Source organism: Ahaetulla prasina, chromosome 1, assembly GCF_028640845.1.
Source record: "Ahaetulla prasina isolate Xishuangbanna chromosome 1, ASM2864084v1, whole genome shotgun sequence".
Taxonomy (NCBI): domain Eukaryota; kingdom Metazoa; phylum Chordata; class Lepidosauria; order Squamata; family Colubridae; genus Ahaetulla; species Ahaetulla prasina.
This window is the reverse complement of record NC_080539.1, coordinates 369,644,629-369,660,719: the sequence shown is the minus strand read 5'-3', so window position 1 is coordinate 369,660,719 and position 16,091 is coordinate 369,644,629. Positions and strand designations below refer to the sequence as shown.

Here is a 16,091-nt window from a genome sequence, read left to right as displayed (position 1 = left end):
AAGGTCGCAAAAGGGGACCACGTGACCCCGGGAAACTGCGACCGTCATAAATGTGAGTCAGTTGCCATGCATCCTAATGTACATCACATGATCACGGAGGGGTGTTGCAACGGTCACAAGCGTGATAAATAGTCATCTTTTTTCAGCGCCGTCGCTACTTTGAACGGTCGCTAAATGAACTGTTGTAAGTCAAGGATTAGTGTTGTGGTCCGCCAGCAGCCTGCGGAGCTGGCAATGGAGTCGGACAACGATGAGGCTGAGGAAGACCATGGGCCAGTCCTGGACGCTGGGGAAGGCCCAGATGAGGGCTCTGCGTCAGAGGCTGAGGTGGTGCCAAGGCCATCGGGGAGTGAGGTGCGGACTCCAGAGCCTCCAGAGGCTGAAAGTAGTGAGACAGAGGAACAGGAGGAGCCTGTTCCTAATGCACGCATGAGAAGAGCTGCCAGAAGGCAAGAGCAGCTCAAGCAGAGAGGACGACTCGGGAGTAGGGCCAAGAGATGATTGGCCCCTCCCATAAGGCTTCAAAGACCAGCAACGGCATTTGGGCTCTTTGCCGGAAAACAATGTTGATAGCTTTGTCTTGTTGCATTTGTTTCATATTGGTGTCTTCTGAACGTTTGCCAAGAAAGGCCTTTGGCAGTTTGCCTAATTGGACCAAGATTTGTGATTAGAACTGAGGAATTTGTGTTGGGAGGAATTTGCTTTAATTTAGTTGAATTACGCTGAGAATGAATTAATTCTCAGCTGTTCTAATAAAGTTTGTTTGTTTTTACACTGACTGAGTTTCCTACTACCTACCTGGGCCTGGGTCACAACAACTGGGGGACTTTAACTTGCCATCTTCCGGCTCGTCATCAACGGCAGCTCGGGAGTTCACGGCTTCCATGACGGCCTTGGACCTGACCCAAGTAGTTGATGGCCCTACTCACATTGGGGGTGGCACTCTGGACCTGATTTTTCTCTCTGGTCAGTGGTTGAGAGATCTGGACTTAAAGGAAATAGTCACTGAACCTTTGTCATGGTCAGATCACTCTCTTCTTCGGACTTTCTGACCGCCATTCACCACCGCAGGGGAGGCAGACCCGATCGTTGGTTCCGTCCCAGGCGCCTGATGGACCCGGATGGGTTCTGGACGGAGCTTGGGCCATTTCCTGAGGTCTGGCTCACGGCTCGGCTGAGGAACTTGTTGCGGCCTGGGAGCGGGCGCGGGGCCTTAGACCGTGTTGTGCCTTTGCGGCCTCTGACCCGGCGCAGGTCCCAACCGGCTCCTTGGTTCTCCAAGGAGCTGAGAGGGATGGCGCGGAGAAGACGCCTAGAGAGTTCCTGGAGGTCTGGCCGTTCGAAGCTGATCGGACACTAGTGAAGTCCTATACTAGGACTTACCTAGTGGCATTGAGGAAGCGAGGCGTAGCTACGCCTCCTCCCTCATTGCATCGGCAGATAACCGCCCAGCCGCCCTGTTTGGTGACTCGCTCCCTCCTACACCAGGGGCGGGATGACCCGTTACAGGGACGTGCTGAGGAGTTTAACGGTTATCTATACGATAAAATCGTTCAACTTCGGGATGGTCTGGACCAAGATTGCGTGATGCGGGTGAGATGCTCGAGGTGGTCTTGGCGATATGGTTTGGGATGAGTTTGACCCTGTGGCTCCGAGGACATGGACAGGTTGTTGGGTAGGCTGAATGCCACCACGTGTTTACTGGACCCGTGCCCCTCCTGGCTGGTGCTGGCCACTCAGGAGGTGACACGAGGCTGGCTCAGGCGATTCGACCGCTTCTTTGGTGGAGGTGTCTTCCGGCTGCCTTGAAAGAGGCGGTGGTGAGGCCCTCCTTAAAGCCTTCCTGGACCCGGCTGTTTTAGGTAATTATCGTCCGGTCTCCTTGGCGAAGGTTGTAGAAATATGGTGGCATATCAGTTTCCCTGCACCTGGATGAAACTGTCTATCTAGACCCGTTCCAGTCCGGTTTCCGGCCCGGTTACAGCACGGAGACGGCTTTGGTCGCGTTGGTGGATGATCTCTGGAGGGCCAGGGATGAGGGTTGTTCCTCTGCCCTGGTCCTATTAGACCTCTCAGCGGCTTTCGATACCATCGACCATGGTATCCTGCTGTGCGGTTGGAGGATTGGGAGTGGGAGGCACCGTTTATCGGTGGTTCTCCTCCTATCTCTCCGACGGTCGCAGTGTCTGGGGGGTCACGTGATCCCCTTTGGCGACCTTCTGACAAGCCAAGTCAAGGAGGAAGGCATTTGCTTAACAACCGTGTTCCTAACTTAAAAACTGCAGAGACTTCACTTAGCACCTGTGAGCAGTGAGGTCGTAAAATGGGGCAAAACTCACTTAACAAATGCTTCACTTAGCAACAGAAATGTTAGGCTCAACTGTGGTCATAAGTCGAGGACTGTATTTCTGGAAAGGAGGGGGCAAGATGGAGAAGCCAGGGAGAACTGAGTTCAACAGCCAGTCCCCCACCCTACCTTACTCTCCTTTTTTGCAAATACGGGACAAGTAGTCCTCGACTTACAACGGTTCGTTTTAGTGACCGTTCGAAGTTACAACGGCGCTGAAAAAAGTGACTTACAAACCGTTTTTCACACTTAACGGCTGTTGAAGCATCCCCACGGGTACGTCATTTACTCGTAGTTGTCTCGTAAGTTATGACGGTCGCAGTGTCTGGGGGGGTCATGTGATCCCCTTTGGCGACCTTCTGACAAGCCAAGTCAAGGAGGAAGGCAGATTTGCTTAACAACCGTGTTCCTAACTTAAAAACTGCAGAGACTTCACTTAGCAACAGAAATTTGGGGCTCAGTTGTGATCGTATGTTGAGGATGATTGTGTTGTGGCCTGTCGGCTGCCAGCCCCTCCAGCAGCTGAATCAGAGGAGGAGGTATGGGAGTTAGGGTCAGCATCAAGGCAACCTTAGAGCTCCGAGGGGGAAGAGGGAGTGGAGCTGGCAGAGAAAGAGAGAGAGAGGTGGAGCCTGGGCCATCCATCAGCCCTTAGATGGAGTCTCAACAGCCCTCAGGTCTGGAGGTGGCTGATGAGGAAGAGGAGGAGCAGCTGGGTCCAGTGCCTGACGCGCGAATGTGCAGAAGGCAGAGGAAAGGAGAGCAGTGGAAATCTATATGCCAGTCCTCGGGACGGAAGAGCCACCGCTGTTAGCGAAGCCCCACCCTCGCTCTAGGGATAGAAGGCAGGGGGCGGAGATGAATAGATGTGGCATCTCCTGGTTGGACAGACTTGTTAGCCTGCGGTGAGACAGAAACTTTTTGCTGGGGCTGCCGGCGCTCCTAATAAAGAAATCATTGCTTCAGCTACAAAGGGTATGTCGTGTTTGGGGAGCTGGGTCAGAACAGATTTCTTCAGCTGGAAAAATGTAGCTCTTGTACCCCAAAACAGGAAAGTACCCCTGATAGCAGAGTGTAAAACCTGCCCAACTCATTACCCTGGTGATCGCTTTCTACTACAGCTCCCATCATCCCCGACTACAGGCCAATGAAGAGGCAAGAGGGAGGCCTCCTCAAACCCCCCTTTTTCCTAGAAAGCTCAGCCTGGCATTTAATCAGCATCCTAAAAGCAGCTCACCATGACATAATGTCGCTGAATTTCGGTCTTCTCCGTGGCCAGTTTCTCGCACTCGAGCTTCAAGCTGTGAAGATAAAAGGAAGACCACAATTGCATCACCCTTCAACCTCCTTCAAAGAAACTGGATGACCCTCTAGGCTAGAGACACCCCCCCCCCCCAAGCTTTGGGATACCAGGGACCAGTTCCGTGGAGAGGTTTTTCCCGCGGAGCGGAAGGGGACGTGGCTTCGCGTGCTGCCTGCATCCCGCCGATGGGACTTCACTTGTTTGCGTGGCCTGTTGTTTTGGCACACCGCAGCCCAGTTTTTGGGGACCCCTGTGTCTGGGTTTCAAGTAATAGACGAGTGACGGCGAACCTTTTTGGCACCGAGTGCCGTGTTCCGGAAAAGCCAAATGTCTGGGTTTTCAGCACTGCTGCGTGCGTGAAGGGACTGCGCTCCAGAAAAGCTGAAGTTCCAGGTTCTGGCACACAAGCGCCCCCAACAATCAGCTGGCCGGTACGCAGACGCACGCTGGTTTTCGGCATTGTCATGTGCACGGACAGCTGATTGTTATGCCCACATGCTCGCCAGAAATCCAGAAGACAAACAGGCAAGACTGAGCGTGCCGGGCGACATGGCTTCGTGTCCCACTTTGAGCATGCGTGCCACAGATTCGTCATCACAGTAATAGGCCTATAGCAAGTAAAACTCCGAGGCAGGTGGATTCTTCAAAGAGTAGCTTTATTAGATGAGTAGAGTAGAGTAAAGTAGAGTAGAGTAGAGTAGAGTAGAGTAGAGTAGAGTAGAGTAGAGTAGAGTAGAGTAGAATAGAATAGAATAGAATAGAATAACAGAGTTAGAAGGAGGTTTCTAGTCCAACCCCTGCTTAGGCAGAAAACTCTACACCACTTCAGACAAATGGTTGTCCAAGCTCTTCTTTAAAACTTTCACCTAACTAAAAGTAAGTTTTCCCTCCATGGTCCAATCAAGGCACTTTCTGGTTGCCTGGTGACATCCCTCCACCTTCCTCTGGCCAGATATGAGAATGACCTTGGTTCCCAAGAGTGTCGTGTCCCACTCCTCTGCTGACGGCCGGGTCAGAGAAATCCGAATCAGGCGTGCCTCTGCAGCTCTGCCAAAGTCCTAGCAAAGTCCTCAAGGCAGGCAGGAGACCAGAAAGTGACTTCAGCAAGATATGTTTAGACTTTGCCTGACTCAGAGAATGCCAGAAAGCAGATCCTTTATATAGGCCATGATGTGTGCACTTATCCAGGCCTGCCCCTCCCTTCCTTCTGACGCCGCCGCCTATCAATTCTTCTGAAGCGAGGGTCACTCCAGTCGGCAGCTGTTGGTTATTGACCTCCATCAGGCTCACATGCTGTGGGGGAGGGGGAGGGGGTCTAGTTGCTCCGTTTGCCTGGGCATGGAGCCAGGGCTGGGGCCGGGAGGTGCTTCCTCCTCCTCAGCCTGTCCTGGTATGGAGCCAGGGCTGGGGCCGGGAGGCATACTAGGACATTCCTCAGCGTTTGGAAGCAGATAAGAAGGCCCCGGCTGCGGTGAGAGCGGGCAAGACACAACAAAGAGAAAGTATTTTGTTTGGGCTACAAAATCCCAGCTAGCTCTAATCTCCACCCCTCCCTATCCCTCAGCTCTAGTGTGGCAACACTGAAGCTCCAAGACGGCTTCGGGCAGGTCAGCTTCAGGGCTGACACCCTGCTCTAGGCACTCTAGAGGGCCCAGTTCACACAACCCCAGCTTAACCTTGTACCCCATTCCTGCAAAGTTCTCTGCCCCTTTTAAAAAAACCCAAAATACGGTGCCGATCAAATATACTTTTTTCCCAGGGAAGAAAACCTTGATGCGGTTCCCTGTATAAATCATGCAAATACGGATCCGCATTTGCATAATGTATTCAGCCCCTGTCTAGTTTGCATAATGTATTCACAGCTTCAGCAAAGGGGGCTGCGTTCCCCAAAATTGCTTCAGTTGAAGCAATAGTACTTAATACAGCTTCACAGTGCTTTCCAGCCCCCTCTAAGCGGTTTACGGAGTCAGCCTATCATCATCATTACTTAATGACCCCATAATCCCTTGCGGGGTGGAGTCTGGGCAACTGAATGGAGCTAGCAGAGCGTTTAATGGCTGGATGCCTTTCCTGTTGCCAATACGTAGTTATTCAGCAGATATATTCCCATTGGGCCCAGAGAGAGAAATATCTGCCTCTACCTAGGATCGAACTCACAGCCTCCTGATTCTGAGGCAAGAGCTCCACCTCTAAGCCACCGCACCACTCCTTTACAGAATCAGCATATTGCCCCCAACAATCTGGGTCCTCATTTTACCGACCACAGAAGGCTGAATCAACCTTCAACTGGTGAGAATCAAACTGCTGGCAGTCGGCAGAGTTTGCCTTCAATACTGCAATCTAACCACGGTCGTCCCATTTTAGCTACCCTCCTTGTACTGTCCAGTATCCTCGCACACCATGCGCAGTCTTGAGTCCTAGAAACTTGAACAGCTTAAAAACAAAAGGGCGGACCCCAGGTCTAAACTCTCCACTCTTCATTCTTATTCAGCTTAACCGGTTTGATATTTATCGTTTCAACCTCTTGTAAGCAGCTCAGACTTGCTCCAACAGTGAGATGGGTGGCATATAAAATTAATAAATCAATGAATTAAATCAGGGATCCCTAATCCCCCCAGCTATGGCCCACTAACAGGCTGTGGCCTGTTCGGAACTGGGTTGCAAAAGTGGCCGCATGCAGCTCCCCTTGAACGAGAAAGTGGGCGAGTGCGTGGGTACACAAAGCTCCATTAGCATGTGCGACGGACACACATGGCTGCTGTTTGCGCAAATGGAGCTATGCGCCCACTCGCACTCCGCTCACACGAAACCACCCCCTTTCCCTTCCCGCCAAACCGCGAAGCCAGAAAGGTGGGGACCGCTGACTTAAATAAGTCAACCCAGGGATTCGCAGTGATTTTGATTCGATTTGGGCCCTCTCCGGTTCAGAGAGAGAGCTGCCACTCAATCATCAAGACCAGCTGTCTCCAACCTTTCTGCTTTGTGGACCTGTCGCTTCCACGCAGGGGTGGGATTCAGCCGGTTCAGACCGGTTCGGGCAAACTGGATGTTAATTTTAATCTGGTTTGCCAAACAGGTAGTTGTAAGGACTGGCTGACCCCACCCACTCCTCCCCTCCCCTCCCTGGAGTCTCCATGCAGCCCATTTTGGATGCCAGGTAAGTGCAGGGCCCGCGCGGAGGCTCTGGAAGGGCAAAAAACGGGCCTACTGGAAGTTCTGGAAGTCTGGACACGGGCCTGTTTCTGGCCTCTGGAGCCCTGAGGAGGCCTTTTGCCTTCCCAGAGGCTTGAGGAAACCCTCTGGAGCCTGGGGAGGGCAAAAAACGGGCCTACCAGAAGTTCCGGAAGTCCGGAAATGGGCCCGTTTCTGGCTTCTGGAGGGCCTCCAGAGCCCAAGGGAGGCCGTAACTTGAGGAAAGCCTCCAGAGCCTGGGGAGGGTGAAAAATAGGCCTACCCAAAGTACTGGAAGTCCAAAAATGGGCCCGTTTACGGCCTCCAGAGCCCAGGGAGGGCAAAAAGCCCCCCCCCACATGGTGTAGGACGCTGAGTAGGCCACGCCCACCCAGCAACTGGGCAGAGAACAGGTTGCTAAAATTTCTGAATCCCACCCCTGCTTCCATAGCCCGATTCTGAATGGGCCGCCGCGGCCCGGATATTGGGGAATCTGACCCAGAAGACGAAGCCTTTTTGCATCTCCTGGGATTAAAACCCCCATCCTTTCTGGACCTCAGGCTGATGGGAATTGTAGTTTGCCAACAGGGCATCTCCTCGATTTCAAAAGTAGGAAGTATTGATTGAAGCAGATAAACGGGACAAATTTGCTGGGGAAAAATGTGAAATAGGCCCATTTAAGGGAAGCACCCTGGGGCGTCCACCAGCGCCCGTGAGGCTCAACAGAGCTGGGCCTCAATTATTTCAAAGGCCAGGAATTTTATGAATATCGCAATATTTATGCATTTTATGAATATTTCAAAGGCCAGGAATTTTATGCCGGTTCTACATAATAGTTTTTCCGAATTTGGCACGATCCAGATGTGGTCCAAACTGCAGGACAACCCCTTTTGGAGGCCACGCCGACTCTACAGGTAGTCCTCGACTTACAGCCATTTGTTCAGTGACCGTTGGACGTTACAACGGCAGTGGAAAAAAATGACTTATGACCATTTTCCACACTTACGATGTTGTAGTGTTCCCCCCCTCCATGGTCACGTGATTAAAATTTGGGTGCTTGGCAACTGGTTCATATTTATGACAGTCGCAATGTCCAGGCAAGGGGGTGGGTCATGTGATCCCTTTTTGTGACCTTCTGACAAGCAAAGTCAATGGGGAAGCCGGATTCGCCAAACAACCAGTTGCTAAGTTACGAACTTAAGTTCAATTTAGTTACATTACCAAGCGACCAACTTAAATTGCTAACTTAAACAACTGAGGTGACTCGCTTAAGAATTGCGGCAAGGAAGGCCATAGATAAAGGTAAAGGTTCCCCTCGCACATATGTGCTAGTCGTTCCCGACTCTAGGGGGCGGTGCTCATCTCCATTTCAAAGCTGAAGAACCAGCGCTGTCCAAAGACGTCTCCGTGGTCATGTGGCCGGCATGACTCAATGCCAAAGGCGCACGGAACGCTGTTACCTTCCCGCCAAAGGTGGTTCCTATTTTTCTACTTGCATTTTTTATGTGCTTTCGAACTGCTAGGTTGGCAGAAGCTGGGACAAGGAACGGGAGCTCACCCCGTTCCGCGGCACTAGGGATTCGAACCGCTGAACTGCCGACCTTTCGATTGACAAGCTCCGTGTCTTAGCCACTGAGCCACCGCGTCCTTCTAAGGAAGGCCATAAAATGGGCTAATCCTCTTAGCAAAAGTCTTGCTTAACAGCCGAAATTTGGGGCTCGACTGTGGTCGTTAAGTCGAGGACTACCTGTTATAAAGGAAGGCTGCAACCTCTTCGGGTTGCAAAGGCCGTCTTACCTAGAGGGGCAAAAATCATCCAGACCAGGGGTGTCAAAACTTGGCAACTTCTAAGACTTGTGGACTTCAACTCCCAGAATTCCTTAGCAGGTAAAGCAAAGCTGGCTGAGGAATTCTGGGAGTTGAAGTCCCACAAGTCTTAAAAGTTGCCAAGGTTGGACACCCCTGATCCAAACGGTTCACGGCATCTCCGAGGATTAAAGTAGGGATTGAAAAGCTGGCTTCGGTACACACACGTTGTCGTGTCCCCCTCCCCCTCTGACGACCGGGTCTAGGAAGTCCGTATCAAGCGGGGCAACGAAGCCTCTGCAGCTTTGCCAAATTCCTTCCAGGTTTCTCAGGGCAGGCAGGAGTCCAAGTTGTGACTTCAGCAAAACTAGATGAGACTTTGCTTGACTCAAAGTTGGAATGCCAAAAGCAGGTCCTTTATATAGGCTGTGGGGTGTGGCTCCATGACTCAGCATTTATCCAGGCCTGCCCCTCCCTTCCTTCTGCTGGCGTCGCCTCTTCAGATCTCCGGAAGCGAGGATCCTCCCACTGTGAATTCTCTTCACCTGAATCTGCTGTCGGTAATTCCAGCACGTGGCTGGCTCCCTGCTCACACGCTGTAGGAGTGAGGTTTGTTTGTTCATTCCCGACATCTTGTCCGGGCATGGGGCATAACAGGTCGTTCATCTTCATTATCAGACTCTGAGTCTGATAACAAGCCCGGGTGTAGATGGGAGGGGCCCAGCTGAGGAGAGGAGGGAGGACAAGGCACAATACACGTACACACACACACACACACACAAACACACACACACGCTCACCGGGATCAAAGGAAGAAGCCACCCAGCCCACCCAGCTCAATGTCCCCTGAGAAACGGAACGTCCTTTGTACCTGTGGTACTGGTTCTGCAAAAACTGGAATTCTTCTTTGATCCGGTCCAAAATCTCGGGGTAAGTCAGTTTCAAAGACTGGGGGGTGGTTGATACGACGCTGGCGGCAGCCGCAGCAGCAACAGCTGTGGTGGCCATAGGTGGTGTCTGTAGGTGAGCCTGGGAGGGAGACGGAGAGAGACAGTGGCAAAATGACCCATGGCACAGCAAGCATCATGTGCCGGCCCTCGTTCCCCTCCCATTCTGCTGTCCCCTTTGGAAAGAGGCCTGCCTCCCCCCCTTGCCCCCCTCCCTCTTTCCCAATGGCGGTTCGCTTAACGACCACTGCAATAAAAGGTCATCAATTTGTCGGGTGGTACACAGTGGTGGAATTCAAGGTTTTTTTTTACTAGCGGTTCTGTGGGTGTGGCTTGGTGGGCTTGGCAGGGGAAGGATACTGCAAAATCCCCATTCCCTCCCCACTCCTGGGGAAAGGATACTGCAAAATCTCCATTCCCACCCTATTCTGAAGTCCCACAAGTCTTAAAAGTCCAAGGGAAGGATGCTGCAAAATCCCCATTCCCTCCCCACTCCTGGGGGAAGGATATTGCAAAATCTCCATTCCCACCCTACTCTGGGGCCGGCCGGAGGTGGTATTTGCCGGTTCTCCGAACTACTCAAAATTTTTACTCCCTGTTCTACAAGAATCTGCTGAATAGCACCTCTGGTCATACAGCGATTGGTAAATGAGCAACCTATGCAATTCTTCTGCAGAGCGTCCTGTTGCGAACAATGGGTTCATTTAATGACCTGGATTCACATAAAAATGATGGGAGAATTCTGGGAGTTGGAAGTCCACAAGACTTAAAAGTTGCCTTGGTTCGACAACCCCCGCCCCCGGATGAAAGAACTGCTTAGAGGAAAACTGTTGTGACTCTGGCCCCTGAGGCTGTCCTCATGGAGGAGGATGACTCTGAGAGTGATGGGGAGGAGCCGACAAGGCCTCCCTCTCCAGGACCCTCCGCTCTGGCACCGCCCCAGGTTCCGGCTGCAGGCCAGGAGGAGGAGCTGACAAGGCCTCCTTCTCCCGGACCCTCCTCCTCCCTGGAAACGCCTCAGGTGCCAGCTGCTGAAGATCAGTCCTGGACTGACCCGAGGCAGCGACAAAAAGATACGCATGTGCAGCAAAGGAAGAGGTGCAGCAGGCCCAAAGATTGCTGAGTCACTGAGCCACACCCCACAGGGGATAAAAGCGGGTGGAGTTGCCATCTGGCCCTTGTGACGGACAAAAAGCTACCAAGTGTGAACTGCAGATCGGTCGTTCGGGAGTTAAAAGGCCTGGACTGTGCAAAGGATTTTTCTGTGAGCTCTTGGCAACGGAGTTTGGACACGTGGGCTTCTGTCTCCGTAAGAGATAAGGAACTCGGAACTTGGCAGGCCTTTGCAATGTCGCTGCCAAGTCTGTCATCCACTACAGAAAGTCAGGTCTGTTGTAAATATAAAGGACTGTGGGACACGCGTCTCTGCGTCTTCTCTATGAGGTGGGAAGGGGGACAGGAGAAAAACTTTTATAAATCTAGAAATGCTTTAACCAACCCACGCCAGAAAATTCGCTTTCAAGGCACATCCCTCATCCTCACCCGTTTGTGCACAAATTACTGCTTCTGCTCCAGGTGTCTTAGGCCAATTTGCAGCATTCAAAACGATGCAAAAGGTATTTTTAATTTTGAAGTTCCAATCAACTCAAGAGGTGACTTCCCGCAAACCAAGCGCCATCAAACGAACTCTGTCTGGCTTTAAGTCATGAGTTCAATCCCAGCCAGTTAAACATTTGCCACTTCGGCGTTTTATAACAAGTCCCAGAAATTTTTTTTCCAAGCATTGGAGTTTGCTCGCTAGACATGTTTATTCGACAAGGTATATAATACATACGACCGCAGTTGAGCCCAATTTTTTTTTGTTGCTAAGTGAAATATTTGTTCAAATTCAAGGTTGAAATCAGCCTTCCATCCTTCCGTGGTCGGTAAAACGAGGACCCAGATTGTTGAAAGGGCAAGAGGCTGACTCTGTAAACCGCTTAGAGAAGGCTGCAAAGCACTGTCAAGCGGTATATAAGTCTACGTCGTATTGGGAAGGAAGGAAGGAAGTTGTAGTGGCACAGTTGTTACAATGCAGTGTTGCAGGCTGACTCTGCTCACTGCCAGCAGTTCGATCCTGACTGACTCAAGATTGACTCAGCCTTCCATCCTTCAGAGATCGGTAAAACGAGGACCCAGATTGTTGAGGGCAAAAGGCTGACTCTGTAAACCGCTTAGAGAGGACTGCAAAGCACTGTCAAGCGGTATATAAGTCTATTGGGAAGGAAGGAAGGAAGGAAGGAAGGAAGGAAGTTGTAGTGGCACAGTTGTTACAATGCAGTGTCGCAGGCTGACTCTGCTCACTGCCAGCAGTTCGATCCTGACTGACTCATGGTTGACTCAGCCTTCCATCCTTCAGAGATCGGTAAAACGAGGACCCAGATTGTTGAGGGGAAAAGGCTGACTCTGTAAACCGCTTAGAGAGGGCTGCAAAGCACTGTCAAGCGGTATATAAGTCTAAGTCGTATTGGGAAGGAAGGAAGGAAGGAAGGAAGTTGTAGTGGCACAGTTGTTACAATGCAGTGTTGCAGGCTGACTCTGCTCACTGCCAGCAGTTCGATCCTGACTGACTCAAGGTTGACTCAGCCTTCCATCCTCCTGAGGTAAAATGAGGACCCAGACTGTTGAAAGGGCAAGAGGCTGACTCTGTAAACTGCTTAGAGAGGGATGCAAAGCACTGTGAAGCGATATATAAGTCTAAGTGTATGTACAAAATCCATCTATGTGGTCACTAAGAGCCGACAATGATTTATTGGTACATAATTAATTGGTCAATCGATGCAAAAGCTCAACTCCCTGGAGAAGGCTTTGATCCTGGGAAAGAGGGAAGGAAAGAGAAGACAAGGGCCAGAATCAAGGGAAAAGGGCTTGATTTACAGCTGCAACTTGGGCACGACTGGAAGATCGGAAGGACCACATTTGGGGACAGATCTTCATGGAGTTTATCTGTCTGTGTGGTCACTCAGTCAACCCTAACTCAATGCGCGTAATCAATCAATCAATCCTCAATCAAATCAAACTACATATAGTCCTCGATTTACAACTGCAATTGAGCCCAACGTTCATGTCGCTAAGTGAAACAGTTGTTCAGCGCCCCATTTTGTGACCTTTCTCACCACAGTTAAAGCAAATCACTGCAGTTGTTAAATTAGTCACACAGGTGTGAAGTCAATCTGGCTCCCCCATTGACTTTGCTCGTCAGATGGTCGCAAAAGGGGATCACGTGACCGCCGGTACACTGCAACCGTCGTAAGTATGAGTCAGTGGACAAGCGCCTGAATTCTGATCATGTGACCATGAGGATGCTGCAATAGTCATAAGTGTGAAAAATGGTCATGAGTCACTTTGTTCAGGGCCGTTTTAATATTGAATGGTCACTAAATGAACAGTTTTAAATCGAGGACCACCTGTATTTCAGATGGAGAAGTCTTCATGAAAGGCTTATTTTTCCTGTCTAAATAAATAAATAAATTTTGGTCTCTTTCCATCCCACCCTCCCCCAATTTAAAACACAGCCTTATCCATCAAAAATCAGTGGGATGATTTTGGGCCAATCACCAGGAGACGGTGAGTTCTAGTCCCACCTTAGCCCTGAAAGCCAGCTGGATGACTTTAGGCCAATCACCAGGAGATGGTGAGTTCTAGTCCCACCTTAGCCCTGAAAGCCAGCTGGATGACTTTAGGCCAATCACCAGGAGATGGTGAGTTCTAGTCCCACCTTAGCCCTGAAAGCCAGCTGGATGACTTTAGGCCAATCTCCAGGAGACGGTGAGTTCTAGTCTCACCTTAGCCCTGAAAGCCGGCTGGGTGACTTTAGGCCAATCACCAGGAAATGGAGAGTTCTAGTCCCACCTTAGTCCTGAAAGCCGGCTGGCTGACTTTAGGCCAATCACCAGGAGATGGTGAGTTCTAGTCCCACCTTAGCCCTGAAAGCCGGCTGGATGACTTTAGGCCAATCTCCAGGAGACGGTGAGTTCTAGTCTCACCTTAGCCCTGAAAGCCGGCTGGGTGACTTTAGGCCAATCACCAGGAAACGGAGAGTTCTAGTCCCACCTTAGTCCTGAAAGCCGGCTGGGTGACTTTAGGCCAATCACCAGGAAACGGAGAGTTCTAGTCCCACCTTAGTCCTGAAAGCCGGCTGGGTGACTTTAGGCCAATCACTAGGAGACAGTGAGTTCTAGTCCCATCTTAGCTCTGAAAGCTGGCTGATTGACTTTGGCCCAATCACTAGGAGACAGTGAGTTCTAGTTCCATCTTAGCCCTGGAAGAGGGCTGGGTGACATTAAGCCAATCACTAGGAGACGGTGAGTTCTAGTCCCACCTTAGCCCTGAAAGCCAGCCGGGTGACTTTAGGCCAATCACCAGGAGATGGTGAGTTCTAGTCCCACCTTAGCCCTGAAAGCCAGCTGGATGACTTTAGGCCAATCTCCAGGAGATGGTGAGTTCTAGTCCCACCTTAGCCCTGAAAGCCGGCTGGGTGACTTTAGGCCAATCACCAGGAAACGGTGAGTTCTAGTCTCACCTTAGCCCTGAAAGCCAGCTGGATGACTTTAGGCCAATCTCCAGGAGACGGTGAGTTCTAGTGTCACCTTAGCCCTGAAAGCCGGCTGGGTGACTTTAGGCCAATCACCAGGAAACGGAGAGTTCTAGTCCCACCTTAGTCCTGAAAGCCGGCTGGGTGACTTTAGGCCAATCACTAGGAGACAGTGAGTTCTAGTCCCATCTTAGCCCTGAAAGCCGGCTGGGTGACTTTGGGCCAGTCCCTCTGTCTCAGCCTGACCCACCCATTATTGTTCCGAGGAAAACAGGAGGAGGAAAGAGTATTAGGGATGTTCGCTGGCTGGTGTTATTTATTTTAAATTAAATAGGGTTTTTAAATATGGATTTTATTGGGGTTTATTTTTTATATTTTGTATGGTATTTTAAATTTAGGCTATTTTGAACAAGTTTTTTAAAATGTGTTTTATTGTAATATATTGTATTATTTTATTTGCCTGTTCACCGCCCTGAGTCCTTCAGGAAAAGGGCGGTATAAAAATTAAATAATAATAATAATAATAATAATAATAATAATAATAATAATAATAATAATAATAATAATAATAATAATAATAATAATATTATTATTATTATTATTATTATTATTATTATTATTATTATTATTATTATTATTATTATTATTATTATTATTATTTTTACAAAAAGTAATAAAGGAGGGACAGATATTAAACAAACATTTTTTTAAAAAACAACAACGATCTGAACAGTCTGAAACACACCCATCATTGAAATACTGACATTTGGATAAGAGTTCAATCAACTCAAAGGAAAGTATATGTTTAATTTTTTTCGATAGAGTTGGAAACATATAGATTGGAGGTGGAAGGGAAATTTGAAAAAACTAAACAAAATCAGAGATAACTCACCGGGGGCCGATTTTGAGAGAACATCCTTGTAAATCAACCATAAGTTTGTGATTTTAGGGTAAAGTCACTACCTCGCCGGTTTGGGGAACCCACTTTCTGGGGGGTGACCTAGGGAGAAGAAGACGGTTACAGGGTTAAATGAGAAGCATTGGCTACCTTACAATACAGAGGAATTGTTGAGTCTGTCATTTGCACCTCTAGAACTGTCTGGTTCGGTTCTGCAACCCAACCAAACAGACACAGACTTCAGAGGATAATTAAAGGTAAAGATTCCCCTCGCACATACATGCTAGTCGTTGCCGACTCTAGGGGGGCGGTGCTCATCTCCGTTTCAAAGCCAAAGAGCCAGCGCTGTCCGAAGACATCTCCCTGGTCATGTGGCCGGCATGACTCAATGCCAAAGAATAGAATAGAATAGAATAGAATTTTATTGGCCAAGTGTGATTGGACACACAAGGTATTTGTCTTGGTGCATATGCTCCAAGGTGCACAGAACGCTGTTACCTTCCCACCAAAGATGGTCCCTTTTTTTCTACTTGCATTTTTACGTGCTTTTGAAACTGCTAGGTTGGCAGAAGCTGGGACAAGTAACGGGAGCTCACCCTGTTACATGGCAGCACTAGGGATTCGAACCGCTGACCTGCCGACCTTTCGATCGACAACCTCAATGTCCTAGCCCCTGAGCCACCGTATCCCCTCGAGGATAATTAGACCTGCAGAAAAAATAATTGCTACCAACCTGCCTTCCATTGAGGACCTGTATACTGCACAAATCAAGAAGAGGGCCGTGAAAATATTTACAGATCCCTCACATCCTGGACATTGAGTTAGATTTTAAATCTAACTCAGGATTGAGTTAGATTTTAAATCTAACTCAGGATTGAGTTAGATTTTAAATTTATGGGTTTTAAATTGGGTTTTATTCTTATATTTTTAATTATTGGGCTTTTAGAATAAGTTTTTTAATTGTTTTTATATTGTATTTATGTGTTTTTTAAGTGCCTGTAAACCGCCCTGAGTCCTTCGGGAGATAGGGCGGTATATAAATATGA

At 49.5% G+C, this 16,091-nt stretch overlaps 1 protein-coding gene across 1 annotated transcript in view; it reads right to left on the bottom strand.

Moving 5' to 3' along the window:
* Positions 1–16,091, bottom strand: part of LOC131188357 (transducin-like enhancer protein 1) — a 98,848-nt gene that overhangs the window by 77,483 nt on the left and 5,274 nt on the right. The window contains 3 exon segments of the mRNA XM_058163583.1: positions 3,585–3,648; positions 9,499–9,656; positions 15,040–15,147. Coding sequence (XP_058019566.1) covers positions 3,585–3,648; positions 9,499–9,656; positions 15,040–15,063 — 246 coding nt within the window. The 5' untranslated portion in view covers positions 15,064–15,147.